The sequence below is a fragment of the Miscanthus floridulus genome, chromosome 7, assembly GCF_019320115.1.
Source record: "Miscanthus floridulus cultivar M001 chromosome 7, ASM1932011v1, whole genome shotgun sequence".
Lineage (NCBI taxonomy): Eukaryota > Viridiplantae > Streptophyta > Magnoliopsida > Poales > Poaceae > Miscanthus > Miscanthus floridulus.
Window position 1 is genome coordinate 123,461,430 of NC_089586.1, and position 27,008 is coordinate 123,488,437.

General features: G+C 45.7%; 4 protein-coding genes across 5 annotated transcripts; 3 read left to right on the forward strand and 1 right to left on the reverse strand.

Annotated features, from left to right (window-relative positions):
* Nucleotides 1-846: 846 nt before the first annotated feature.
* Nucleotides 847-17,420, forward strand: LOC136467828 (kinesin-like protein KIN-7D, chloroplastic). Its single transcript, XM_066466619.1, has 23 exons — nucleotides 847-1,339; nucleotides 1,438-1,535; nucleotides 2,656-2,745; nucleotides 3,157-3,209; nucleotides 8,615-8,680; nucleotides 8,789-8,842; nucleotides 8,982-9,041; nucleotides 9,475-9,553; nucleotides 10,915-10,982; nucleotides 11,445-11,507; nucleotides 11,671-11,775; nucleotides 12,417-12,521; nucleotides 12,600-12,707; nucleotides 12,811-12,957; nucleotides 13,347-13,529; nucleotides 13,666-13,821; nucleotides 13,969-14,187; nucleotides 14,619-14,759; nucleotides 14,847-14,972; nucleotides 15,058-15,108; nucleotides 15,481-15,528; nucleotides 15,614-15,805; nucleotides 16,491-17,420. The coding sequence occupies exons 1-23, from the start codon at nucleotides 1,086-1,088 to the stop codon at nucleotides 17,013-17,015; spliced, it is 2,991 nt and encodes a 996-aa protein (XP_066322716.1). The 5' UTR covers nucleotides 847-1,085; the 3' UTR covers nucleotides 17,016-17,420.
* A 928-nt stretch (nucleotides 17,421-18,348) lies between these two features.
* On the forward strand, nucleotides 18,349-19,216 carry LOC136464575 (uncharacterized). The gene has a single exon (XM_066463523.1). The coding sequence runs from the start codon at nucleotides 18,434-18,436 to the stop codon at nucleotides 18,884-18,886; it is 453 nt and encodes a 150-aa protein (XP_066319620.1). The 5' UTR covers nucleotides 18,349-18,433; the 3' UTR covers nucleotides 18,887-19,216.
* Nucleotides 19,217-20,781: 1,565 nt separating this feature from the next.
* Nucleotides 20,782-25,358, forward strand: LOC136464576 (replication factor C subunit 3-like). Of its 2 annotated transcripts, none has more exons than XM_066463524.1 (9): nucleotides 20,782-21,108; nucleotides 21,467-21,683; nucleotides 21,784-21,863; nucleotides 21,957-22,116; nucleotides 22,571-22,652; nucleotides 23,915-24,044; nucleotides 24,129-24,192; nucleotides 24,303-24,371; nucleotides 24,985-25,358. In XM_066463524.1, exons 1-9 carry the CDS (start codon nucleotides 20,922-20,924, stop codon nucleotides 25,082-25,084), a joined length of 1,089 nt encoding a protein of 362 aa, XP_066319621.1. In that variant the 5' UTR covers nucleotides 20,782-20,921; the 3' UTR covers nucleotides 25,085-25,358. The 2 variants fall into 2 exon arrangements, with proteins under 2 accessions (XP_066319621.1, XP_066319622.1); XM_066463525.1 differs by having other exon boundaries at nucleotides 21,957-21,984.
* A 141-nt stretch (nucleotides 25,359-25,499) lies between these two features.
* Nucleotides 25,500-26,462, reverse strand: LOC136464578 (metal tolerance protein 3-like). Its single transcript, XM_066463526.1, has 4 exons — nucleotides 26,329-26,462; nucleotides 26,063-26,250; nucleotides 25,885-25,977; nucleotides 25,500-25,771 (listed from the first exon to the last, which is right to left on the reverse strand). The coding sequence occupies exons 2-4, from the start codon at nucleotides 26,180-26,182 to the stop codon at nucleotides 25,592-25,594; spliced, it is 393 nt and encodes a 130-aa protein (XP_066319623.1). The 5' UTR covers nucleotides 26,183-26,250; nucleotides 26,329-26,462; the 3' UTR covers nucleotides 25,500-25,591.
* Nucleotides 26,463-27,008: the final 546 nt, after the last annotated feature.

Consider the following 27,008-nt stretch of genomic DNA (forward strand, 5'->3'; position numbering starts at 1 on the left):
AAGCCGTTTTGGATGAGCCGTGTCAAAGGGGCTTTAGATTGACTCTTTAGCTCTTTGTGTTTGGCAATAGCGTTGCTGCGTTGTTCTCTGGTTTGATTTGAACCAGGGTTTTGTCTTACCTGTAAGCTGGTGTCCCAAGCGGTGGTGTTGGTGTGCATCTAAACTTGTTTACACTTGATTGCTTTATATGAAAGCAGGGTTTTCTTCTATTAAAAAAATAAATTTAAGAGCATGTTTATTCCACAAAAGTCAGAAACTGAAACAAAGAATCATAGTTGTTGAGCTACTTTTTGAAAAAACTAGAAAACTATCTGGTAAGAAAGTAAACTAAAAACTGAAAATATATTTCGGATAACTTGTTTTTGCTTTTGATATACCGAGAAGCTAAAAAATATTATAAACATTAATAAAAAACTAATACCCGGAGACAAAATCTAGAAAACTGGTTTTTAAATAAAAAACCAAAAGCTACAGCTCAAATAAACGCTCCCTAGAGACGAACGGGACTTTACTCCAATCACAAGCGAACCAAAAACATACCCAGTAGTGCACTTCTCGTTTCCAGCGACTGAACTTGCTACAGGTGCTTCTTAATACTAAAGCAGCCCCTTTAAAAAAAAACTAAAGCTGATTGATTACTAATAATAATATCAAGTTAGAAACTCAACTAAACCATTTTAAAGACGAACGATTTTCCTCAGCCTCTAATAAAGTCATAATAATTGCTGAACTGACTTCGCGTAGTCAACGCCTATTAACCAGTGTGTTGACCTGTCAGCGTCGCCGCCCCGTTTGCGGCCACGCCCCCCGTCCCGCTCCCTCCGCTACCCAGTTGGCGAACGGAAAAAGAAGGGGAGTTGGCCTCAGCTTTCTTTTCTTCCACGACATCTTGCAGCGGCGGCAACCCCCCCGCGCAGGCGCGCAGCGCATCGCTTCCGACGGAAGCAAAAAAGTGAAGCGACAGCCACCCCACGAGCGTGTGACCCAACCGGAAAGGGGGAGAAAAGCCCTAGGAGAAACCCGCGTAAAGCGACCGGATCCAATGGCGGGTGCCTCGTGCTGCTAGATCTCGCGCCGTGCGGGCAATGGCGACGCGGCCGGCGTCGCGGCAGCGGAGGGCGGGGCACGCATCGGCGGCGGCGGGACCGAAGGGTCCGCATCAGCAGCAGCTGCCGCAGTCGGGCTCGCCGACGTCGACTACCACCACGACCACGTCCTCGTCGCGGCTCACGCCGGAACTCTCGCTCGACGGGCCCGTGTCCCCGCTGTTCGCCGGGTTGGACGCGGACCCGGCGCCCAAGGAGAATGTCACCGTCACTGTCCGCTTCCGCCCGCTCAGGTTCAGTTCGCTCTGGCTTATGGAGAGGTGCTTAGTTTGGTTGCGGTTGGATTCAGGAAATGTGGACTGATTTGGGTTTTGGTCTTTCGCTTGTGAAGCCCGCGGGAGATTCGGCAGGGGGAGGAGGTCGCGTGGTATGCGGATGGTGACACGGTCGTTCGGAGTGAGCAGAACCCCAGCGTCGCCTACGCTTACGGTATGGGTGCAGTTTTGGCGTCTCATTTGTGGTTGGATAGTTGGATTACTCTGGCTCTTGTGTACTCCTTAGTCCTTACTTTAGTCAATGGCTGCATAGATTCATTGCGGGCATATGCAACCTGCCTTATGACCACCCATCAGTTTTACAAATAGGCAGGAGCCATTTAGGTGAAGTTTGGAGATTATTGTAATTCAGCACATTCGTAGGAAAGACTGAAAATAGCTTGCCGTATCCATCAGGAGACTTGGGCTCTGTGACATTTTGTTGCCATGCAATGGAAACCATTGCCTCAGAATTTGAGCAACTGACATTTTGTTGCCATGCAATGGAAACCATTCCCTCAGAATTTGAGCAACTGTGTAGTTTTCTTGAATTGTTCGATTACCTCTTGATATCGATAGAATGCCAATTTGTGAGAAACTCAAATTGGGACATGGTAGTTTTGTCATCCAATGCATTGGGGAATGAATTACGTGCCTTGGGCTCCTTTGCTTTATCATATTCCATATGATTGTGAGTAGGTCATAACTTGTGGATTACTGCTGCTTCAGAATGTATTTTACATTGAACTCTCTACTCCTGCTTAATGAATTCCGTGCTAATGCACGTTCGAGAAAAGGTTATAACTTGTGGTTGTACTCAGGCTAAGGAAAAAATAGTTCATCTCATAGAAGTCCAACTTGTTTCATTCATATTTCAATGTACCTTAATGTTCACACTTACCTTTTAGCTTGTGAGGCATCTGGGTGCTACATAGTTATGTCACTGTAGTCTCCGAAAACAATTGAAATGGACAATGTCACTTAGGACCTCCAAATTACAATATACATTTTTTTGCGCTATACTCTCTGTTTGTAGGAATCAATTTTGCCATTTCCTGGTCTGGGCCCCAAAATTACTTATTCCAAACTATGAATCAAAAGCTTTGTAGCATTGGTGTCACATTTCTCCTATACTATAAGTCAGTTAATAGAATCATGTTGCATTGCCGCATGCAACAAGTAGAAATTATTATCTGGGCTTGAGTACCAGGAAAGTATGCACATTTCTTAGGCTACCAATTTGCCACCTCTTTAACTCTAATTCTGAATACAGGCTAATATTATTTGTTGTCCAGATCGGGTTTTTGCACCAACTACTACGACCCGTCATGTATATGATGTTGCAGCTCAACATGTTGTTAGCGGTGCCATGGAGGGAGTAAATGGTAAATATATTTTGTTTTTGTGCTTATATTTTCTTCAGTATCTTATAAATTAGATCAGGGCAACATTTTTCTTTTTCATTTTCAAATATTTTGTTGCAGTATAAGTTACTTCCTCCATTCCAAATTATAAGACGTTTTGTCTTTTCTAGATACATTACTTTTATTATGTATCTAGACATAGTGTATATCTAAGTGCGTAGCAAAACATATGCATCTAGAAATGCCAAAACATCTTATAATTTGGAATGGAGAGAGTATCTTCTTTTTATCTTTACAACATTTGCAGTTGGGTTTAATACTCTCATGTTCATTCATTGAATGCAACAATGGATCCTTGGTTTGATTGGACACATGTATCTTTAATCAATTCTCTGAAATAAAAGTTGATAAACTTCTTCCATACTGTTGCAGGTACAATATTTGCATATGGTGTCACAAGCAGTGGGAAGACACACACGATGCATGTGAGAGAACTTTAATACTTCGAGCTTTCATATTTTTGTTTTTGCCAATTGCCTTAAAAACACTAGTTATCTCATTCTTAATCTATTGCTGTGGGACTGTGTAGTGCACAACGTGAATTCAGAAATAAATATCGTGAGTAGCTAAAATGTGATCACAGCTTGTGGTGTAGGTTTTCTTTCCCATACAGTTACCTAAGGTTTCTGTATTCCTATACCAAGTCTCTCATCCCCATAAAGAGGAGAGGAAATGAAATTGCTCCACTCCCTAAATTGTACTACTGTCATGCATGACCATATGCAACTTTCCTCTACTTAATGGAATGACAGTATTGATAGATATGTACATTAGGAAAGTGTATATTAGGCAAGTCTATATTTAGTATGATTAGCACCTGCCATGTATTGCATATATGCTGCCATGTAATTGGCTATATATATCAAGGTCACCCCCCCCCCCCCCCCCCCATGTTGGGTGTGTGGTGTTTCCCTTCTATCTCTGTTATTCTACATGGTATCACAGACCAAGATCAATTAGATCCTGGACCTTCTACTTCCGCCTCCTTCCACCCCACCTCTTCCCTGGGCGCCCCTCCTCCTGTGGCGAGATGTCTTCCAATGCCGATGCCTCGGCCGCAGCTGCTGCCGCTGCTGCTGCCGCAGCCGCTGCTGCACCACCACCGCCGCAGGCCGTCGTCGTCCACCCCTACACCGCCGTGAACGTGAAGACTCACATTCCGGTTACCCTGGAGATGAAGAATCCTAACTTCACCAAGTGGGCTTCGTTCTTCAAGGCCTTGTGTGGGAAATTCAGCCTTCGCCCCCACATCGACGGACCAGCCCCTCCGACTGCTGATCCATCGTGGGACATTGCCGAGTGCACTGTCCGCGGCTGGATCCTCAACACCGTCGACGACTCGGTTCTTGATCTTGCCATCACCGACGAGAACCAGTCCGCCCGCGAGCTGTGGGTGGCGATTGAGGGCCTCTTCCGTTCCAACCGCGCGCCCCGGGCCGTCTTCCTGCTTGAAGAGTTTCACTCCTTGAAACAGGGTGACTCGACGATTGACGAGTACTGCCAGCGCCTCAAGATCAAGGCCGCCGCTCTTCGGGACGTCGGCCACACCATCGAGGACTCCCAACTCGTCCTCAGCCTCCTACGCGGCCTCAACCCACGCTACACTGCCACTGCCGACGACATCGCCAACTCCCCCGAGCTGCCTTCCTTTTCCAGGGCGCGAGAAATGCTCTCCCTCAAAGAGCTGCGCCTCGCCAACGACGAGAAGACCACGGCTGCATCTGCCATGGTGGCCGCCTCTGGCTCCTGCACTTCTCCAGGGTGCCGGCCCTCCTCCTCTGTGGCCACTGGCGCTGCTCCCAAGGGCTCTGGGGGCGGCAGGAAAGGCAAGGGCGGCAAGAAACAGGGCGGCTGGCGCGGCCAAGGCACCAGCGCTGGCTGGCAGCAGGGCAGCGGCAGTGGACATCAAGGGGCCAACCGCCCCATGGGGCCCTGGTTCTACTACAACCCATGGGCCTTCCAGGGCGGCGTTCCTCCTCCAGGCCGCAGCTGGCAGCAGGGCAACAGCCCCGGCGGCTGGCCCCCTCACGGTGACCAGGGCATCATGGGTGCCAATCCGCAGGCCCACACTGTCTTCGCTCCCCCTCCGCCAGCTCCATCCGCTCCACTGTGGGATCAGGCCGGCCTCATCGCTGCCTTGAACCAGATGGCGCTCCAGAACTCCGGCTGGGTCATGGACTCCGGCGCCACCTCCCACATGCATAACTCGGATGGTATACTCATCTCCCGTCAACTCTCTTCTATCCCATCCATTACTGTTGGCAGCGGCCATCATCTTCCTGTCTCCTGCTCCGGCAGCTCCACTTTACCAGGCCACGCGTCTCCCTTCTCGCTTCGCAATGTTCTAGTCGTCCCCTCTCTAGTGCGCAACTTACTTTCGGTTCGCCAATTCACTCGTGACAACAATTGCACTATCGAATTTGACGCATTTGGTTTTTCTGTTAAGGACCTGCAGACCAGACGCGTGATTCTTCGCTCCAATAGCTCCGACGGCCTCTACACCGTCCCTGCCACGCCACAAGCCAACCTCGTCACCTCCACCGACCTATGGCATCATCGTCTTGGTCATCCAGGAGCTGCTGCCCTCCATTTGCTTAGACACAATAATTCCATTTCCTGTAATAAATCAGCTCATACTCTTTGTCACTCATGTCAACTTGGCAAGCATGTGCGGCTGCCTTTTGGCAATTCCAGTTCCGTTTCCTCTTTACCTTTTGAGCTTATCCACTGTGATGTTTGGACATCCCCGGTCGCTAGTATTTCTGGTGCACAGTACTACCTTGTCATCCTCGATGACTTCACCCACTTTTGCTGGACCTTCCCCCTAGTCCACAAGTCCGAGGTAGCTACTCACATCACTCAGTTTTGCGCCTTCGTCCACACACAGTTCAGCCTTCCTGTCAAGGCTGTTCAGGCCGACAATGGCACTGAATTTGTCAACAATACCCTCGCCACCTTCTTCGCCTCTAGCGGCATTCACTTACGCCTCTCCTGCCCTTACACCTCCCCTCAAAACGGCAAGGCTGAACGTATCATCCGTTCTCTGAACAACATATGCCGCACGCTGCTCATCCACGCCCACATGCCACCCAAATATTGGGCAGAGGCACTAGCTACAGCCACATATCTCCTCAACAGGCGCCCCTGCTCAGCCATTCACCATAGAGTTCCCTATGAGCAACTCTTCAAGCAGTCCCCAGACTACACTATTCTTCGTGTCTTCGGTTGCCTCTGCTATCCCAACCTCACCGCCACTTCCAAACACAAGCTGGCCCCTCGCTCCACAGCCTGTGTCTTTCTTGGATACCCCTCCTCTCACAAGGGTTATCGGTGTCTCGACCTCACAACTAGACGGATTATCATCTCCCGTCATGTTGTCTTCGACGAGAATCATTTTCCGTTCAGCACTGACCCCACCAGTGAGCCCACAAGCTCTCTGGATTTTCTTCTTCCAGGTCCTGCTGCGCCGGTGCACCACACTGCCACCATGGTGCCCCCTGCGGTCGCCCCGTCGCCAGTCGCCGCTGAGCAGCCGCGACGCCGAGCTCAACTGGAGGAGCTCGCTGAGGACCCCGCCATCCTACAGATTGGCCCGGTCCTTCCTCCCGGCCCGGCTGCTCCTGCTCCAACCGGTCCACCTCTACGGGTCTACGTTCGGCGGCGTGCTGGTGCTCCCGCCCCGGCTGCTGAGCCGGCTCCTGCACCACTGTCCGCACCAATCGTGGAGGTGCCCCCGCCGGCGCCCGCTGTTCCAGAACAGCCGGCTCCTGCTCCAGTTGTGGCAGCCGGTCCGCCACCTCCTACTTCGAGCCGACCTGTGACGCGCCTCCAGACAGGCTCGCTGAAGCCTGTTGATCGTTACGGCTTCCCATCGTCTGCTCACGTCGCCGCCGCCTCCACTGCCTCACCCATTCCCCGCGACTACCGAGGGGCCCTTGCCGACCCCCAGTGGCGCGCGGCCATGGCTGAGGAGTACAAGGCTCTCGTCGACAACGACACGTGGCGACTCGTTTCCCGGCCCCCAGGTGCCAACGTGGTGACAAGCAAGTGGATCTTCCGGCACAAGTTCCACTCCGATGGCACCCTGGCTCGTCACAAGGCTCGCTGGGTCGTTCGCGGCTTCACCCAGCGCCACGGCATCGACTACGACGAAACGTTCAGCCCCGTCGTCAAGCCTGCCACCATTCGGATCGTCCTCAGCATCGCCGCTTCTCGTCAGTGGCCCATCCACCAGCTGGACGTGAAGAATGCCTTTCTTCACGGTCACCTGCACGAGACGGTCTACTGTCAGCAGCCCCCCGGCTTCGTCGACCCGGCGCGTCCCGACGCCGTCTGTCTTCTTCAGCGCTCCCTTTACGGCCTCAAGCAGGCCCCGCGGGCGTGGCACCAGCGCTTCGCCACGTACGTTCGACAGCTCGGCTTCGTCGCTTCTGCCACCGACACCTCCCTCTTCGTCTACACTGAGGGCGGCGCCAGTGCCTACTTGCTGCTGTACGTCGACGACATCGTCCTCACGGCTTCCTCGGAAGCTCTGCTCCGCCGCATCATCGGTCGCCTTCACTCTGAGTTTGCCATGACGGATCTTGGGGAGCTCCATCACTTCCTGGGGATCTCCGTCACTCGCTCCTCCGATGGGCTCTTCCTCAGCCAAAGGCAGTACGCGGTGGATCTTCTTCAGAAGGCGGGCATGGCCGAATGTCACTCGACATCGACGCCTGTCGACTCTCGTGCCAAGCTCTCTGCCACGGAGGGCGCTCCCGTCGCCGACCCCGCCACGTACCGGAGTCTCGCCGGCTCACTTCAGTACTTGACACTCACTCGCCCCGACCTGGCGTACGCTGTGCAGCAGGTGTGCCTCTTTATGCATGATCCGCGCGAAGCTCACCTTGCGCTGATCAAGCGGATCCTTCGGTATGTGAAGGGCACACTGTCAGCTGGCCTCCACATCAGCACTGGGCCTATCGACAAGTTGATTGCCTACTCCGACGCTGACTGGGCAGGGTGCCCCGACTCTCGCCGCTCCACCTCCGGCTTCTGCGTCTTCCTCGGCGACAGCTTGGTGTCCTGGTCGTCCAAACGGCAAACCACGGTGTCCCGGTCCAGTGCAGAGGCCGAGTACCGGGCTGTTGCTCATGTGGTCGCAGAGTGCTGTTGGCTTCGACAGCTTCTTCAGGAACTTCACGTTCCATTGAAGGTCGCCACAGTTGTCTACTGTGACAGCCAACCCGGTCCACCACCGCCGTACCAAGCACATTGAGATCGACATCCATTTCGTCCGTGAGAAGGTGGCTCTCGGCGAGGTTCGCGTTCTCCATGTGCCGTCCAAGTATCAGTTTGCTGATCTCATGACAAAGGGGCTGCCGGTTCAGCTCTTTGAGGATTTTCGGTCCAGTCTGTGCATCCGGAATCCTGATGCTTCGACTGAGGGCGGCTGATAGATATGTACATTAGGAAAGTGTATATTAGGCAAGTCTATATTTAGTATGATTAGCACCTGCCATGTATTGCATATATGCTGCCATGTAATTGGCTATATATATCAAGGTCACCCCCCCCCCCCATGTTGGGTGTGTTGTTTCCCTTCTATCTCTGTTATTCTACAAGTATGACACGCAGCTCTCCTGTCTCAGTTCGAGAAAATAAAATGCAACTTCCTTTCTATTATGTTCTTTGAAGCATATGATTTGCAACTTTCCTTTGTATTATGTTCACGTCAGCATTTATTTTCCATTTTTTATAATTGACTAGATTAATATTGAGCACATTCATCCGTTTCTTCCTATTTTGAAATGTTTCTTAGTATCTTGATATGTTTGTTCTTTTGAACCAGGGAGACCAAAGATCCCCAGGGATTATACCTTTGGCTGTCAAAGATGCATTTAGCATTATACAAGAGGTATTTTTTAAATACACACCCATCTTGTATCATGATATGATGAAATATGCATAGAAATGATGATGACAATGCTCTGTGTACTTGCCATTGCTTTCTTTGTCTTTGTAGACACCAAATCGCGAGTTTCTCCTTCGCGTGTCATACTTGGAAATTTATAATGAGGTTTGTCACCGTAATCATTTTTGTTATCATCATAATATTTGTTATTGGAGGTACCTCTGCTTGTTGTATAAACATAGTCTTAATCAGAGTTTATATCACAAAATGAATTGTTCTAATCAAGGGCTTATTGGTTTTGTAGGTTGTCAATGATCTACTAAATCCTGCTTGTCAGAATTTGCGAATTAGAGAGGATCCTCAGGTGCTAATATATGCACTCTCTCTTCATTAGTCTTACTCTTTCTAGTGTCTAAGTTTTCAAACTAACAAACAAATGATTTCTCTGGTGGATGATTATTGTCGTTTTTTTTTCCTGAAAATTTATACCTGCATTGTAGTGCCATCCAAAGGTTCCCAGTTGCTGTTCCCATTCTTAGTGTCTTTCAACTTAATACTGAAAACATGTATTTTGTGGTGTCTTAAAATTTGTATACTTGTAGGTTATAAATGTTACAGTACATTCTTCCCTTGAAGTCTAGAACAGGGATCCTTGAAATCATATTCCTTTTTGTGAAGAGTTCCACTGGCAGAATAATTAAAATCCACCCCCAAAATTGCCTAGCATTTATGATGGATGCAATGTATTGTTTTGCACAGTTTTCTGATAGTTTCTTGGTCTGTATTAACATTCTCAGGGAACATTTGTTGAAGGTATCAAGGAGGAAGTAGTATTATCTCCTGCACATGCCCTGTCCCTTATTGCAGCTGGAGAAGGTGATTTCCAACAATGTCTTCACATGATTCTGTTTCCGAATTGATCTTCATGATAGGTCTAAACTTTCATGTGAAAAATGGTCACGCAGCATGAAACTAAACTACTGAAAGTGTGACGTTAGGGGAAGTTTCCTTTCAAGTTCCTGAAAAAGGCTCCTGGAAAGCTCTGAAACTGACTGAGCGTACCTGAGAAAGGTGAAAAACCGTTGAGTAGTGTCGTGAGCGAAATGGTACTCTAAAAGAGCCTTTGTTTGCCATTGTAAAAAATATATGTTAACAAGATGCTACTAATACGGAAATACTTCACATACAACTAATTCGATTCCAATACAAGAAGTTGTTTGGAACCCTTGCTGGAGAAGAGCGCCGGTTGTGGAGTCTAGCAGGAGCCAAGGGTCTGTCTTCCTTGACAGCCCCTCTTTTTGGTGGATAGCTTAGTGCTAGTGTTTGGTCGTCCTTTGCCCCCTTTATCAGGCACGGATGTAATTCCTAGGTTTGTGTGGGGTTGGGTGTGGTGTGTGTTGTAGGGCTCTAGCCCCTTTCATTCTTAATATAATGAGGCGCAGCTCTCCTGCGTTTTCGAAAAAAAGAAGTTGTTTGGACCCTTTGACTGATATGAGTCACCATCCAAGCGATTGGCTATTTGGTCTCCTGGTTATGATTTGTGAAGGAGTGGTAGAAACAGATTGCACATATAGCAACACTCCTGATTATAAGACTTCTAAACAGTGACCAGGTTTGTAGTGGGTCAGGTCTGTCAGTCTTTCACTCTTTCCTTCGCTTATCCCGTCCACTCGCTATCTTTCTGTCTGCTTCATCTGCTAAACGTTGTTCGCTTCATCTGCTCCTTAATGTAATGGTCTCCTCCAGCCTCTAACCACGCCACCTCCTTAAACAGTTAAACAAAACAAAAAATCTACTGTTATTAGTTATACTGGAATAAGAGTGTATGTGGAGTTGGACCATAGTGGTAGCATGGGTGCTGGCGGTGTCACGAGATGGACTAGTCATTATTTCTTGCTTGGTTTGAATGGATGCAATGCTATCCCTCTTATAGAAACGATTTGACTTGACTCCTAAGGAACTTATCTCTAAATTCTAATTAAGGCTTTAAGGGCAATTACCCCTAATACATACAACAAATCTAAAAAGAAATAATTATGCTACTACTTATTCTAATGCATTTCCAAGTTTGAATTAACCTCTAAACTTCAAATAACGATGGCAGGTAGCTAATCCTATAAATGTAGTGCCCATAGTTCTTAACTTTCTACCATTCTGCTATTTTGTTCCACTGAGTTATTTTTTTTGTCAGCATATATTTACTAAATACTAATTTATTGTGTCAATTCTGATTGCAGAGCATAGGCATGTTGGATCCACCAACTTCAATCTACTGAGTAGCAGAAGTCATACTATTTTCACATTGGTAATGAGGCAGCACAATATGTGCAGAATAGTTTTTGTCTATCCGCTATGTGAAGAACAGTGATCTCATATTTGGTTTTGCATTGGTATATTGCAAGTCATTACTGTTGAAATATAAGTGAATTGCCTATTTTCCCCATCACTTAAGTTTTTGGGTTGAACTGGTTGGTGCATGCAATTTAATATGGTTCAGAGCCAGAGGGTCTTGAGTTCAAATCTTGGCTATCACAATTAAAGAAAATATTTGTTGCTCACTCCTGTTTACATGTTTGAGGCTTGAGGGCGCCTGCACGTGAGGTGGAGTATTGAAATACAAGTGAATTATCCACCTTTTCCTATCAGCTTAATCTTTTGGGTTAAACTGATCGGTGTATGCATCTCAATAATCAATTGTATCTACATAGCATGCTTTATTTGAAAGAGCTGAACATGATGCTTATGGATTCATTTTATTACGTGACAGACTATAGAGAGCAGCCCTTGTGGTGAGTCTAATGAAGGGGAAGCTGTCACTTTCTCACAGCTGGTGGGTTTCTTTCCTGCTATTTGTTACTGTTGATGACCACCTTAGTATGTAGTTACATATACTAGTGTAGATTTGTGCATTTTATTTTGTTTTGCATCCGGCACCTCTTGATGCTTGCAGCCAGAGCATAAATTGATTCTTTAATTGTGTCACTCATTTGCAGAACCTCATCGATCTGGCAGGTTCAGAGAGCTCAAGGGCAGAAACAACTGGAGTACGGCGGAAAGAAGGATCTTATATCAACAAAAGCTTGCTAACTCTTGGAACGGTAGGACTCACTAATAACACACATCATTTTAGTCGTGTATCACAATATTTTGAATCCGACCATTATCACTTTCATGTTTTATCCATTCTACCAATCATGGTCCAACATGTCACAGATTGACTTGATTTTTCATGAGTTCAATTCAGATGGATAAATTTGAAATGTTAAAAAGAAACTTGGGGGGGGGGGGGGGGGGGGGGACGCTGTCACCATGGTATTGTCTGGAAGAAGAAATCTCAGCCTTCGACTGACTGAGAACCCCCCTGGACCAAGACAGTAGACAATATCCTAAGATTCGCTCCCACTGGAGTTGAACCTAGAAACTAGAGGTGCTATTCAGGAGTCAAGCGCTGGCTATGAACCCTTTTGCATAAATTTAAAATGTTCACATAATGAAATCCATTTGAAACATTGGAAGCCTCCATATGGATGTGTGGACCTGTTTATTTACTTTGCGGGCACCATTGATTCAGTAAATCACATGTTTATGTGGTAAATATTAACTTCATGGGCAATTTTTTTTTTCAATCAAGTTGGATGAAAGAAGATTGCCTATTATCCCTTTTACCTTCAAGAATCTGGTTAAACAATGCTCTTTTTATTTTGCATGTCCGCTCTAGCTCATGTTTTCCCCATTTCAGGTGATATCAAAACTGACTGATGGAAAGGCTACACATATTCCATTTCGAGATTCAAAATTAACACGACTACTTCAGTCATCCCTCAGTGGTCAAGGACGTGTTTCAGTAAGTTGCTCATTGCATGGCGGATACTAATCGCTAATATTATCAGGATATTTTCATAACTGTTTTTTTCTTTCGCAGCTGATTTGCACAGTTACACCAGCATCAAGTAATTCTGAAGAGACCCATAATACACTAAAATTTGCCCACCGTGCGAAGCGCATTGAGATCCAAGCATCTCAAAACAAAGTAGGCCTGACATTTACTTGATAATTATTATTAGGTTGTATTTTATCCCTGATGTCAGTTGTTTCTGATATATATGCTCCTTATCTGTTTTTCTGTTTTGCAGATTATAGATGAGAAATCTTTAATAAAGAAGTACCAAACTGAGATTCGGAGATTGAAGGAAGAGCTAGAGCAGCTGAAAATGGGTATTATTACCGGCACACCGTCGAAAGATACCGAGGAAGATAATATCATTCTTTGGAAGCAAAAGGTGCTATGTTGTTTTATTCCAGTTTAACATCTGCTTGTGGCACTATGCTGGGCATAAGTGAATTTTGTTCAGATAGCCTTATGCCTTCAAGTGAAGGGCGGGCCTGGTGCAAGCGGTAGAGTCTTACCGCTTGTGACCGGAAGGTCCCGGGTTCGAGTCGCGGTCTCCTCGCATTGCATAGGCGAGGGTAAGGCTTGCCACTGACACCCTTCCCCAGACCCCGCACAGAGCGGGAGCTCTCTGCACTGGGTACGCCCTTTTTTTTTTTAGCCTTATGCCTTCAAGTGCTATAGACATAGTATAGATTAAGATTAATATAATGCCACATGTGTGCATTGTCAGCGTGCCCTCGAATCCTCCTAACAATTGTTTTTCCAACATATGAAAAGCTTGAAGACGGTAACGTCAAGCTGCAGTCTCGGCTGGAACAAGAGGAGGAAGCTAAAGCTGCTTTGCTTGCAAGGATCCAGCGTTTAACAAAACTTATACTGGTTTCTACTAAGGCGACTCCGACTTCCAGATTTTCTCCACATCCTGGACCAAGACGAAGACATTCTTTTGGGGAAGAGGAGGTTTGTCTATATATACTTACGAAATGATGATGGGGAGCATTCAACTAACTTCTGTATATAATTTTCTCTGTCCATGCCTTACCAGTGTTTCTGTATCAAACATAGAGTTGCTAAAGTTTGCCTGCTAATTTTGCAGCTGGCATACCTTCCGTATAGAAGACGAGATATAATGATGGACAATGAAAGAAATGAATTACTTCTTCCTGTCGAAGGGTTTGGTGTATCACTTGAAGATTCTTCGAAGGAAGAAAAAAAGAATAGGAAAGGACTTCTTAACTGGTTCAAACTCCGGGTATGCCAGCTTTCCACTACATTGCAGCTTGTGTGCGTGTCAATACTCCATAAACGCAACTTTTTGGACACTCCATAGAAGTTCTTATGTTGATTCCTGGTTTTAAATTTAAAAGCAAATCAATACATGTGCTACACTGATTTTCAGAAACGTGATGGAGCTTCTATTCTGACAAGTTCAGAAGGTGATAAGTTCAGTTTGACTAAATCAACCGCTCCTTCAACACCTATTGGGGAAAGCGTCAATTTTCCTGCTGAACCAAGAATATCTAATTCATTAGCTGGTGAGAATGTATCAGCTGATCTGTTTAGCATTGGTCATGGGGAATTTCCTTCTGGCAGCATTCATGGCGAAGAAACTCCTTTGGTATGTTTCTTTTAATCAGATGGTACATAGCAGTTCCAAGAATAAGAATTGCTGTATCACTAGTGAGTTTAGAGAAGAAAAAAGATGTTCAGAAGCATAGTTTTGTCTTGGAAAGGCCAATTATTGCGACTTCTCAGTTACCGTTCTAAATTTATGCCACATTTGTCAGGATAATTTTTCTACTACCATAGTATTTACTGTTCTTTATAGCTATATTAGAATATTAAGATATCAGCAGATCCTAGTCTTTGCAGTTACTGGATTGGCTTAGGAGTTTATAGATTGCATAAATGAAACTGTTAATTGTCTCACTGTCAACATTGAGATAGTGTTGCCCTGTTCAGGATCCAATGAGACCAGATATATATGCATTTTTTTTTGTTTCAATAGGTTTCTTTACTGACATGCTGTAATATTTGATGGGGTACCAGGCCAGTGGAAAAACGATGGACCATGTTGATTTGTTGAGAGAGCAGTTGAAAATTTTGTCTGGGGAGGTTGCATTTAATAAAAGTGCTCTTAAGCGCCTTACAGAGGAAGCTGGAAGAAGCCCAAAGAACGAGAAGATTCAGGTACTCTCTTACGGTCTTAGCTAGTGTTGTGTGCTTTTACAAGCTTTCTTTGATATTGTAACCTTTTACCATTTTTGGTATTCAAAGATGGAAATGAAGAAGAAGACTGATGAAATTAAGGGGAAGCAGAAGCAGATAGCATCTTTGGAGAGAGAGATAGCTCATGCAACATTAGGAACTCAAGGAAAGGTTGACAAGTTAGAGCTTTCACCGGTAATGTTCTATATTTGTTTTGGTTCTGTGCTATCTCTTTACTGAGCATTTCTAACAATTGGATGGTTCTTATTGATTTTTGCAGTCGTATCATGAACTACTTGAGCAGCTCAATGAGAAATCTTTCGAACTTGAGGTATTGATATAAAGTCTGCCTTGCTCAACTACCCCTGGACTAAAACTGATGCATTAGGTCACAAGTAGGAAAAATGTGTACCAATTTCAATTTCAATAGTTAACACCTTTTTTGAGACATTGATGACATGCCATAAGAAATTTAAGATTTATGAAGAAATTTCATCACTATGTTGTATGTTCATGCTGCATGTCACCTTAAAATTGAAAATTAGTATGCCTTTCAAATTGTTCTGAATTTAGTCCGCCCATCAATTACCCTTTTTTTATTTCATTTTATTGTAAAAAACGCGTGATTGCAATAATCCAATTATATTTCTTGGTCTTTTCATTCGATTGGTGTTTGGTTATCATTAAATATTTCTTATTGCAGGTGAAGGCTGCAGATAATAGAGTGATACAAGATCAGCTGAATGAGAAGGTTAGATGTGCAAGATTGTTTTAGATGAATGGTGAAATGATTACGGTCAATTTATGACACTTCTTTGAATTACTTCTGCTATCAGATAGGTGAATGCATGGAATTGCAAGCTGAAGTTACTCATCTCAAAGAACAGCTGTCCCAAGCTCTTGAAGCTAAGGATTTACTGTCGAATAGCATGACACAGAATAATAGAGATAACCATGAAGTTGAACACCATGCTGATCAATACGTTCCAAGAGAGAGCTCTTCTGAACCACAGCAAAAACCGCAGCAGGTTTGCTTTCTGTGCCCTAGTTTCCACTTCCTTAATAACTGGATCCTAGGGATTATATCTGTACACTAAAAAAACGGAATTTGCAGTTAGCCATTATATTTGTGGTTGGGCAATATTATGGCTTCATTAACACTCAATATTCAAAGTATACATGTAAGGATTATTAATCATAAACACTAAAGACTTGTTAGCACTATATATGCAAACTTCCATGAACGCTGCTTGGCTGCTGTTAGTTTTAGTGGCTGCATGCTTATAAAAACTATAACTTTATTTAAGGTATAAAACAGAAGCAAACACTTTTTCACTGAAAATTTCTATTGTCTTCTATCCTGTGGTGAATTTGTTGAAATAGGCAGTATTTAATCCACATTTTTGTGGTCATCCACTTCAGTGAAACAATTACTATGTTTGCAAATAGTAGATTATGAAAACATTCTTTGGTGTTACTAGTATCTGTGATGTTCAAATAGGCCCAATATCATATGAAAATTTTGCATTCTATATTGCAGTGTCTATCCCCTAGTTTGTAAGTATAGGACGTGTAGGCCAAGCTAATTAGTGAAAAGTGAACTAATTAACTTGTCTTAAACGTCATATTTTAAACGGAGGGAGTAGCATTTTTATATTTTCATTCTTATTTTTTTAGCTAACTTTTCCATCTTATTGGCACTATGGTTTTTAGTCAGTTGAAATCATTGAGCTGAAGCAAAAGGTGTCTGAACTCATTGAAATCAAAGCTCAACTTGAGGATCGCAATCAAAAGCTACTGGAGGAAAGTACATATGCAAAAGGCTTGGCTTCAGCTGCTGGTGTCGAATTGAAAGCATTGTCAGAAGAAGTGACCAAACTGATGAACCAAAATGAGAAGCTTGCGACCGAGTTGTCATCGCTGAGAAGTCCGACTCCAGCTCCACGCAGAGTTAGCAATGGACCAAGAGGTACTAGGAGGGAAAGCATGAGCAGGCGACACGAGCCAGCTAGCAGAAGAGACACGAATGCAAGCCATGAAAGGGAAAAAGCTCTAGAGACCATGCTTATGGAGAAGGAGCAAAAAGAAGCAGAGCTCCAAAGGAAAGTCGAGGAGTCAAAGCAGAAGGAAGCCTTCCTGGAAAGTGAGCTTGCCAACATGTGGGTTCTAGTAGCAAAACTGAAGAAGTCCCAGGGTTATGACCATGAGGATCCGGAGGCCAAACATGATGGCTCGTGACCTCGACATTTAAGATATCTAATCATGAAAAATCTGCTTGGCTTGGGTGTGGGTTTTCTGTATGTAAGTTTTTCGTATTGGGTTTTCTGTTTCTTAGCATGAATTAGTGTCTCATTCTGTATATTCTCCGCGTGATAAATATGCTAGTAGTGCCTTGCCTGACTGTGCCTAGAGCTTTCTATTGATGCTAGAGCGGCATTTTTGGTTCTTCAGGCACATAATCTGGGTTTGAAGAAACAATGGAAAGTGTTTGGAAATCTGACGGGCTTCTGATGCCCACTCAAATATCTAACATGTATTAGTCTGCTCATCCTGATCTTGGATATTGAAAGGATAACAATGTGAATATGCCATGAAGTGTGAGTTCTATTGTATCAGAACACTTTCGTTTCAACATCATCAATACTGTGTATTGCCTGCCTGCCTGCCTGCCCGCCATTACTTTTATGCTTCATATTCTTACCAGTTATGCTTGTTTTTGGTCTTTTTATGTGACGATGCAATGCAACGTTCTGGCCTCGACTAGCCTAACCTTGAAGTACGTTTTGGTTCTCTGGCGTTAGGGGGTGTTTGGATCTAGAAACCCTATCACATAGGACGTTTGCATGTTAATTAGAATGATTAAACACAAGCTAATTATAAAGCCAATTGCATATACTGAGGCTAACTTGGGAGATGAATCTATTGGGTTACTGTAGCATCACATTGTTAAATCATGAAGTAATTAAGTTTAATAGATTCGTCTGGCAAATTAGTCTTCATCTGTGTAATTAGTTTTTATAATTAGTCTATGTTTAATACTTTAAATTAGTGTCAAATATATGATGCAGAACAGGAAGACCAGTGATCAGCAGTCAAAAAACCAAAATGTGCGCGAGCGGACGGACCAAGTGGTCAACACAAGAAACCCTTTGCATCGCACGTCCGCCGTGAGCCCGTGATTCTCAAGACCGACCACAGCCGGCCAGATCAGGCTTGGGAATCAATCGCTCGCGCCGACGTGTGAGCAGCGCTTTCCAAGCCATCAACCACTCACCCTGAACGCCCTGTTCCATCCGTCAGTCAGTCGGCGCCTGCCGCCTCGTGGACTTGAGCGCCGCGCCAGCGCTTGCGCTTCCCAGATTCCAAGCCTTGTGACGGCCGCCAGCCCGGCTCCATCCGTCGGCGCTTGATCGGCTGCAGGGCACGCGCCCCCGCGCGGTTGGCTCCGTGTCGCGTCGCGTTCACCCCTTGGCGAAGGCATCGCGGAGTCCTCCCGTCCCAAGTAAAGCGCAGCTCGGTGCCTGCAGACTCCCCCTTCCCCTTCTCTGCCCATATATACCGCTCCCTTCTCAGCCTGCTCGGCACGCTCACTGGCACACACACGGACACACCACACGCGCGCACGGTGCACGAACACAACTGATCGAACAGCTAGCATGGCGAGCGGCGGCTACTACTACGACCAGAGCGCGGGGTACGGCGGCTCGGCGGCGCCGTTCCACCTCCTCGTGTTCCTGGGCACCGTCGCGCTGCTGGGCGCCACGTCGCTCTACTCGCGCTACGAGTCCGCGGTGGAGAGCCTGGTGGAGCAGGTCCGGTTCGCCGTCGTGCTGTCCCCGCTGCTACTCCTGCTCGCGGTCCAGTACTGGGCGGCCACGGCCGGGTCGCGGCGGCCGCGAGGCGGCGCCCTCTCGTCGCTGCTGGTCGGGGACCAGCCCTCCTTGTACGCCGGCGGCGGATGGGGCGGCCAGCACCACCAGCGGGACGGCGGCTCGGGGCCGTCGTCGTCGCCGTGGGGCGTGGCGCTCGCGCTCGCCCTCGTGCTGCTCCTCGTCTCCTACCAGTCCTGCTTCCAGGACCTGTGGTTCCCGCTGGTCAAACGCCGGTGAGCAGAGCTCAGTCCAAGCCTTGCAGGCTGCATGCGTCACCAGCTTCTTGCAGTGCTGCTCGATCGCGCGCGCGCCGGAGATGGGGAAGAATCACCAGCTAGCATCTAGTAGGATGCTCCTGCTAGCAGTGGGGGCGGTGTGATTTCGAGACACACACTAGCTAGCTAGCTACGTATACGTATTTAGAGCGGATTTATTTCGATGGACGGATTGTCAGTTAGTACATCTACACGGACTGTGATCAATAGTAGTATATAATGTAATTACTGTAATGATGATAGATACTGAATAATAATAACGAAAATGGCAGAAAATTCTTGCACCTGTCAAGTCATGTATACTCTTGAGCCTTACAGTATTACTATCTTCGTCCCAGAAAGAATACCATGGATTGCGTGCCACGTAAAGTGGTTCACGTGTGACTAAGTTTTTAATAAATAATATTTACATTTATTACTTTAAATTAATTTATTATAAAAATATATTTCGTAATTAATCTAATAATATTTATTTTATATTATAAATATTTATACTTTTTTTTTATCTATAATTGATCAAAATTGATATACTAACACGTGACGCTGTTCCAGAATTACATTTTTTTGGAACGGAGGGAGTATATATACTACTAGCAAACGACTTTATTTTAGATGCCCCACTTATAAGAATATCTTTTTTCTAGAAAAAGACTTGTAAGAGCCTCTTTTCTTGTTTATAACATGCCGTGCATGTATATTTTTTTTTTCACATTTCCTGTATTTTAGATGCCTGACTTCAGAACGTGAACATGTAACATTGAAATTGAAGCAGTCCTTTTTTCCGTTAAAAAGGAGCAAAAGTTATTACCACGGCCGGACAAAATGGACATATCGCTAGTACCCCGGCGCGCTCTTCTCGGGTAGGAGCGCGCAGACCGCAGCTCAGTTGTACCATTTATGTAATATCGAATTTCGAATTTGTATACTAGGAAGGTTCATACCTCCTAGGTCAGAGTGCGTCGTTAAACTCTTCCTCTTAATTAAAACGATGCGTAAATCTTTTGCGTATTAAAAAAAATGGACGTATTGAGACGTCTCGTCAAAATGGAGAGCGTGTGGTAAGAGACTAAGAGAGGTCGTTGAAGAGGATAAAATATGAAAAGACCAACAAGAGTTGTTGACATACATAAGGTAACCACCAGTTGCAAACGTTTACCGGATCTAGACGATGGAGAATTTCAAGACGTAGAGATGTGGAATCTAAGTCCTGGCTTTCGGCAACAAGACAAGAACCTTGCACTTTATTTCTCTGCTTTCGGCCGCTGATAGATGACTAAAGGAGCTTTCTGAGCTAATCACCGTGTGGGGCTTGAGCTACCAGCTTGCCACACATGCCACCCAAAACCCCAAACCAAAAAGACCCTACTATTCCAGAATCCAAATTCTTTTGTTAAGTGCCACTTTCAGGTCTCCCGTGTATGATTGTTCTATTCCCCAGATGATCGTCCACTACGGTTGTTCATTGCCGTAGTTTTACTAAGAGGAAAAACTCCTACCTTGGTACTATTACTCCATTATAAACCGTCCATTGAGCATGACAGGTATTTTCGTAATTGGATATTAGAAGTACAGAAATAAGCATCGTGATTGCAGAATTAATAATTCTACAGAAATGCCACTTAATTTCTATTACTAAAAGTACATATGGAATTATGGATACAATACAGTCCAGGAGAAACACCATCAGTCCTGACAAAAAGCCCATCAACGTTAGACTCCATATACAGTTTCACATGGGCTTTTATTTTTTTATAAGATGGGCTGGGTTAATGTCTCTCGTATCGGAGTCGAGCCCAAAAGCTTGGCCTTCTTCCAGCTACCATACTCCTGACTCCTGAGCCCTACGGCCGGCCGCAGCGCGGCGCGCGCTGACGTCTGACCACTCCGACCTCTCTCTCACTCGCCAAGGCCAAGCCGTCCTAGAGCGAGAGGGTTTCGAATTGGCGCCAAGCATTCCCCCCAAATCCCGCCAGCCAGCACTAGGGTTTCCCTCCGCCATGGCGGGAACCACCGCCGTCGCTCCCATGGACATCGACGCCGCCGCGCCGCCTCCCCCGCCGCCCGGGGCGGCGGCCAAGGGCAAGGCGCCGCTCTCCGCCGGCGGCAGGGCTGCGCCCTGGGTAGAGAAGTACCGGCCCCAGTCCCTCGCCGACGTCGCCGCCCACCGCGACATCGTCGACACCAGTAAGTGGCCGCGGCCGTTGTGCTCGTCCGATGCCTGCTGTGAGGTTTAGGGTTTTAGGAGGGATTTGGGTGGGGTTCTATTAGATTTGTGTTCCAGTGAACGCTAACTCACGGGGGCGTGGTCGATACGTTACCGTGATTTTCTTAACGCGTTATTATGTTATTCTTTGTGTCTCGTATAACCTGTATGTGGGTTGACTCTTGGCCCTGAATTTATGTCTATCTCCGCCACCACGTATTGTGTGATTCCTGAGCTATAACTTGTTACAGTATTGGCTACTAAATTCTTTGCACTGTGCTGTTTGTGACTGTAGCATATGTATGAGGTAAGCTGATGATTGCCATTTTCTTCTTGTAGTTGACAGGCTTACAAATGAGAATAGACTTCCACACTTGTTGCTATACGGGCCACCTGGCACTGGGAAAACATCGACGATTCTGGCTGTTGCGAGGAAGCTATATGGGTCTCAGTATAGCAACATGATCCTGGAGCTCAATGCATCAGATGAACGTGGTATTAATGTTGTCAGGCAGCAGATCCAGGATTTCGCTGGCGCACGCAGCCTCTCTTTTGGGTATGCATTAAGTCGTGCAACTTTTTTTTTCTTTTGGTAGGGAGTCTTTCAGACTTGATATACAATCAAGTAATGTTGCCTTCTATTTAAATTTCTACAGAGCAAGGCCTTCTGTTAAGTTGGTCCTCTTGGATGAAGCAGATGCAATGACAAAGGATGCACAATTTGCATTGCGAAGAGGTGTTTCTGTTGTTAAGACTTTACTTTGTTCATTGCCATGATATTGCTGTGCATTTTCTTCCTTACATCTATTTAATCTGCCCCTCCTTGCAGTCATTGAGAAGTATACAAGGAGCACAAGGTTTGCACTCATTTGCAACCATGTCAACAAAATTATCCCTGCACTACAATCAAGGTGCACTAGGTTTAGATTTGCTCCACTAGACGGCAGTCATGTTAGAGAATGTCTTCAACATATAATAAAATCTGAGGGGTAAGCACTTGTTTTCCTTCTAAGATTATACTCCCTCCGTTCCTTAATATAAGCCATATAGATTTCTAAAGAAAATTCCAAAATATAGGTATGTATCAGCTCCCACGCCGATTAGTTTGGAAACCTTCCCACCGTACATAGCACATGCCCCAGCCAATCCTTTAGATTTAGTAAGCAATCTGATTGGGAGAGAGAAGATGGCCTGATTTTTCTTTTTTCCTCGGTCTCACATCCTTCCCTAAGCCATGCATTAATATTGGTGCTAAAACCTATATGCCTTATATTAAGGAACGGAGGGAGTATAAGAATTCTCAATAATTATTTTGTGTCACTTGGGAACTCACTTATATTTTGTTCCGTTATATCATGCTTTGCAATCTTCACATTGTGGTATACTATACTGGCATAGGATTCTGGTCCTATCTGAAATGTTAATTTTTGCATGTACTTGCAGGCTCAGTGTAGATGAGGGTGGCTTGACAGCCCTAGTGCGGTTAAGCAATGGTGATATGAGGAAGGCTTTGAATATATTGCAGGTTATCCCTTAATTGCTATCACGCTGTGCATTTGACCCAACTGTTTTTGACCAGGAGTTTTGATATCTAGTAATTTAAAGATATAGAAGTTCTGCGCATGTGGGAGCAAGTTAAAACAAGGCACAAAAATGTTGATGTTTTAGATCTGAACAAATCATACATTCTGATTTGCATAACTGTTGTGTGTACTTCAAGTATTTGACTAATGCTATTCTTTCAATGTTAGCTATTACTAAGTTCAAAATTGAGATGAACCATAAACAATGTTCAAGAAGGCGCTAGGCGGTTTCTAGGCGACGAGCCGACGACCCACGGCCTAGAGCCTAAGCGAGCCTAGGCTAGCCTAGGCGTTTCAAGGCGTTTTCCTAATTTTGCATTCAGCGTGTAAACTAACAAGTGAGTAAGTGACAGCTAACTAGCTGAGCTATGCATTCAGTCAATCAGCTAACTAGCTAAGCTATACATTCAGTCCATCAGTCATTCAGTCAATCAGCTATACATTCCTAGTTCAGGCAATCACAGATACATACATGCAGCCATCAAAGGATCAGTCAAATAACAGAGGAGAGGAGCAGGCTTCAGATTCAGTCATTCAGAGGCTTCAGATTCAGTCATTCAGACCACTTCAAAGTTCAAAGAAAACAGAGGAGAGGAGCAGGGGAGGACAGACTGACCTGCTGGCTGCTGCCGCTTAGGGAGGAGACCGGCGGGGAGGGGACTGACCGGCGGGAGGAGCGCGCCCGACGGGGAGGCGGGCGCCCGGCGGGGAGGAGGGCGTTCGGCGGGAGGAGCTCGTCCGGCGGGGATGCGAGCGCCCGGCGTGGAGGAGCTCGTCCGGCGGGGATGAGAGCGCCTAGGGGTCCGCCTACCCCCATAGGCCAGGCGGGACCCCATCGCCCAGCGATTAGGCGTGCCTAGGCGGGGAGGAGGCGTCGCCTTTTTGATCCTTGACCATAAAGCATGCTAACTCTCCCAAAATTTAGCCACTTTTGGGTTTGTCTGAGGTCAAACTATTTTAGTTTTGACCAAGTTTATAGAAAAACAATTAACATCTATGAAACCAAATAAGTACATTGTATACTAATTTGGTGTCCTACATGTTTAAGTTTTGTACTATAATTTGGTCAAACCTAACACAATAGGACAAACCTAGAAATTTTGGGATGGAGTAGTTTTTTTCATTATATCAATTGTTTTGTTCTATAAACTAATCCGCCAATTACAATGGCTTTGACAATGACTTACCTTTTTTTTATGTGCAGGCAACACACATGGCATCCCAACATATGACAGAAGAAGCTGTCTATCTTTGCACAGGAAACCCCATGCCAAAAGATATTGAGCAGATATCATTTTGGCTATTAAATGAACCGTTTTCAACCAGCTTCAAATGTATTCTTAGCTACCATCTGTCAATATGATCCTTCTGATTATTCAGGATTCATTGTCTAAATGTATGTTTCCTTATCTGTTTAGATATATCTGACATGAAGATGAGAAAAGGGTTGGCCTTGGTTGATATCATACGGGAGGTTACTATGTACGCACTACCTGCTGCCTACTAGCTCATCATTCTTCATATTTTTTCTTTTGTAGCATTGAATTTGAACCCCGTGTAGCATTGTTCTAAATTTTGTGTCTTTTGTGCAGGTTTGTGTTCAAAATACAAATGCCATCTGACGTTCGTGTAAAGCTAATCAATGACTTGGCTGATATTGAGTATGTCCTTTATACACTTCTACAGTTGAATTGTGTCGTTCTGCACATAAATTAGCTTACCTGTCATTCTATGTCATAATTATGTTTTGTTGCTAATTCTACTCAGATTGCCAGAAGTAGTCATTTTAGTTCACACAAAATTATAGGAGGTAGGTAATTTGCCCAAATTGAGGATGCTATGATGGAAGACCAACAATGTATGGCCAAGCTAACTATTTACTTGATACGTCTTATAGTTAACTAAAGAACAACATTACGACTTTGTTAACTAAAATTGTCATGAATCATTAAATCAGCACATTGATATAGATGTATAGTTTAGCCCTTGCAACAGTGCTAAACTGGAACATGTTTTTGTATTCAGCAAACTCTGGATGCAGTAGTTCCCCACGTGTAAATCTCCTTTCAGAGAGTGGAAACTATAGCTGTTTCCATGAAGCGATTACTTAAGAGCCCACTCTTTTTTTTTTTGGAGGGAAGCTCACTCCAATGTTTGAGATAGTGACCTGTGATTGAGCTTATGATCAGTTGGGAGAACTGTGATAACTCTTTCTGGTATCAATTTTTTTGTTTGTTAGCAACATAATTTATGGCTTTTGTCTTTGATATGCAGGTACAGGCTAAGCTTTGCATGCAACGATAAACTGCAGCTGGGCGCACTGATCTCAACTTTCACGGATGCTCGCACGGCTATCGTTGCTGCTGCCAGCTAATTCCAGTAAAGTGAACGATCTTTTTGCTGCCCCCCTCTGGAATCTGAAGATGAAGCGCAGCTACATTTTGTTGGTCCTTGCCTGTATTAGCAAGCTGAAAGGTTTGGTGAGGGTTGTCTTGGATCTGTATGCCTGCTGGACGTGATGTGGTAACTGCCTGGAACTTGGGAGTACTTGTAATGACTGAACGCTGCCAAGCGTTCTTAAGTTATGCGTGTAAGATTTTATCCAATAGTGAAGCTATTATAACCCGACCCAATCTTTGATGATGTTACATGCCATTGCAAATGTAACGGAGATTTATGGTCTTCGACTACGGAAGCGTGATTAGGATCAGTTAACTGGAAAAGTTAATCCTGTATTATTTATTCCATTGAGGAATATGTGATGCTCATATTTTATTTTACAGGTGAAGTGAAGGGAATTATTACATGTAACCATTGAAGAAAAACACCGCGCTATTTAGCTAACTCCTAACAATGTACTACATGGGCATGAGGAAATCTGTCAGGGATCAGTAGACGGCAGCCTGCTCCTGACTTTGTGCTCAGGCTTATGAGTGCTCTCGAAATCGATATGAACAAACGCCCGCTCGACTTCAGGCAACTTCTCAATTTTCTCCTGCAGCGATTCACCGATGGTGTGTGCCTCTCTCAGCCGCATATCCTCCGAGAGTTCAATGTCAACCTGCGTTGTGGCCAAGAGTAGATTATTATACTGTAAGATCAACCACACTAGTAGCAGGAGATGAGAAGGAATGGTGCTCATACTGCTGTTCTAATGCTAGGTTGTTAACTGACCTCAACAAAGTAGAGAGCTCCAAAGCTGTAAGCTCTAACAGTGTCAACCCGCCTCACTCGTGGGTCGTGCTTCATGGCGAGGTACGTTAGCATCTGCAACATCGCGCCCTCTATAGTCTGCAGTATGTATCCATTTTCCACTCTACGACTGCTCAACCTGACGCCTGAACTCACTCACCTTGAAAACCAGCAGAACAATATTGGCGTAGTTGGAAATCTTCATGGCGAACTCGCTCTGCTTCTGCTCCCTATCCTCCGATTCGGAGGCCTCGACGTCCGAATCGAACTCGCCGGACATGCATCGCGCCTCCACCTGCTCGAAAGTTCTCAGGGTCGCGAACTGCTTCTCGTAGTACTCTCTCACACCTACACGCACGAGAGGCGGAGAGGGTAGGAGGGATGAACCGATGAGGGTGAGGGATCAGAGCTCGCAAGTTTTGTTACCTTGGGATAGGCCTTTGGCGCGGGAGAGGTCGAGGTCGGCGAGGCGCTCCGGGTCGCGCCCGGCGCGTACCTTGTCGGGCAGCCGCGACAGGAAGCTGCTGCGCAGCAACCGCGCCGAGTCGCGGCGCCGCAGAGACGGGGGGGGGGGGGGGGGGGGGGGGGGGGGGGGGGGGGGGGGCGCTGGCACCGGAGCCGGAACCTAGCAGCGGGGCCCTCCGGTCGTCTCCCTCCATAGTATCGGCGATTCGGCGGGCCCTCCGGTCGTCTCCCTCCATAGTATCGGCGATTCGGCGGGCGTCGACTTGAGTCCGGCGGGCTGTTCGTCGCGTCGCCTCCTCGGTTGTGTAGCTGATTTGGCAAATTTTCTCTTTTGAAGGGCCTTTCTGTGAGGCCGTGGTGTTTGGAATTCTAGTTTATCCTATTTTAGTGGTAATCTACAATGTTCTAGAAGCAAAGTCACTTAATTTCTAAATGATGCACTCAGCAGCAGGCCAAGGGTATTTTATAGAGAAATTTACCAAGATGGCCCTCTTAAAACTCAGGTTTCCTTTCTTGGCTCCAAAAATTTTTAACTTACCTATTTGGCCTCCAATCCGACTTTCGATTCCTTATCTGGCCTTCTCGTCAATTCGACCCTGTAACGGTGTTAGATGAGAGACGAAAAGTCGATTCTACCCCTG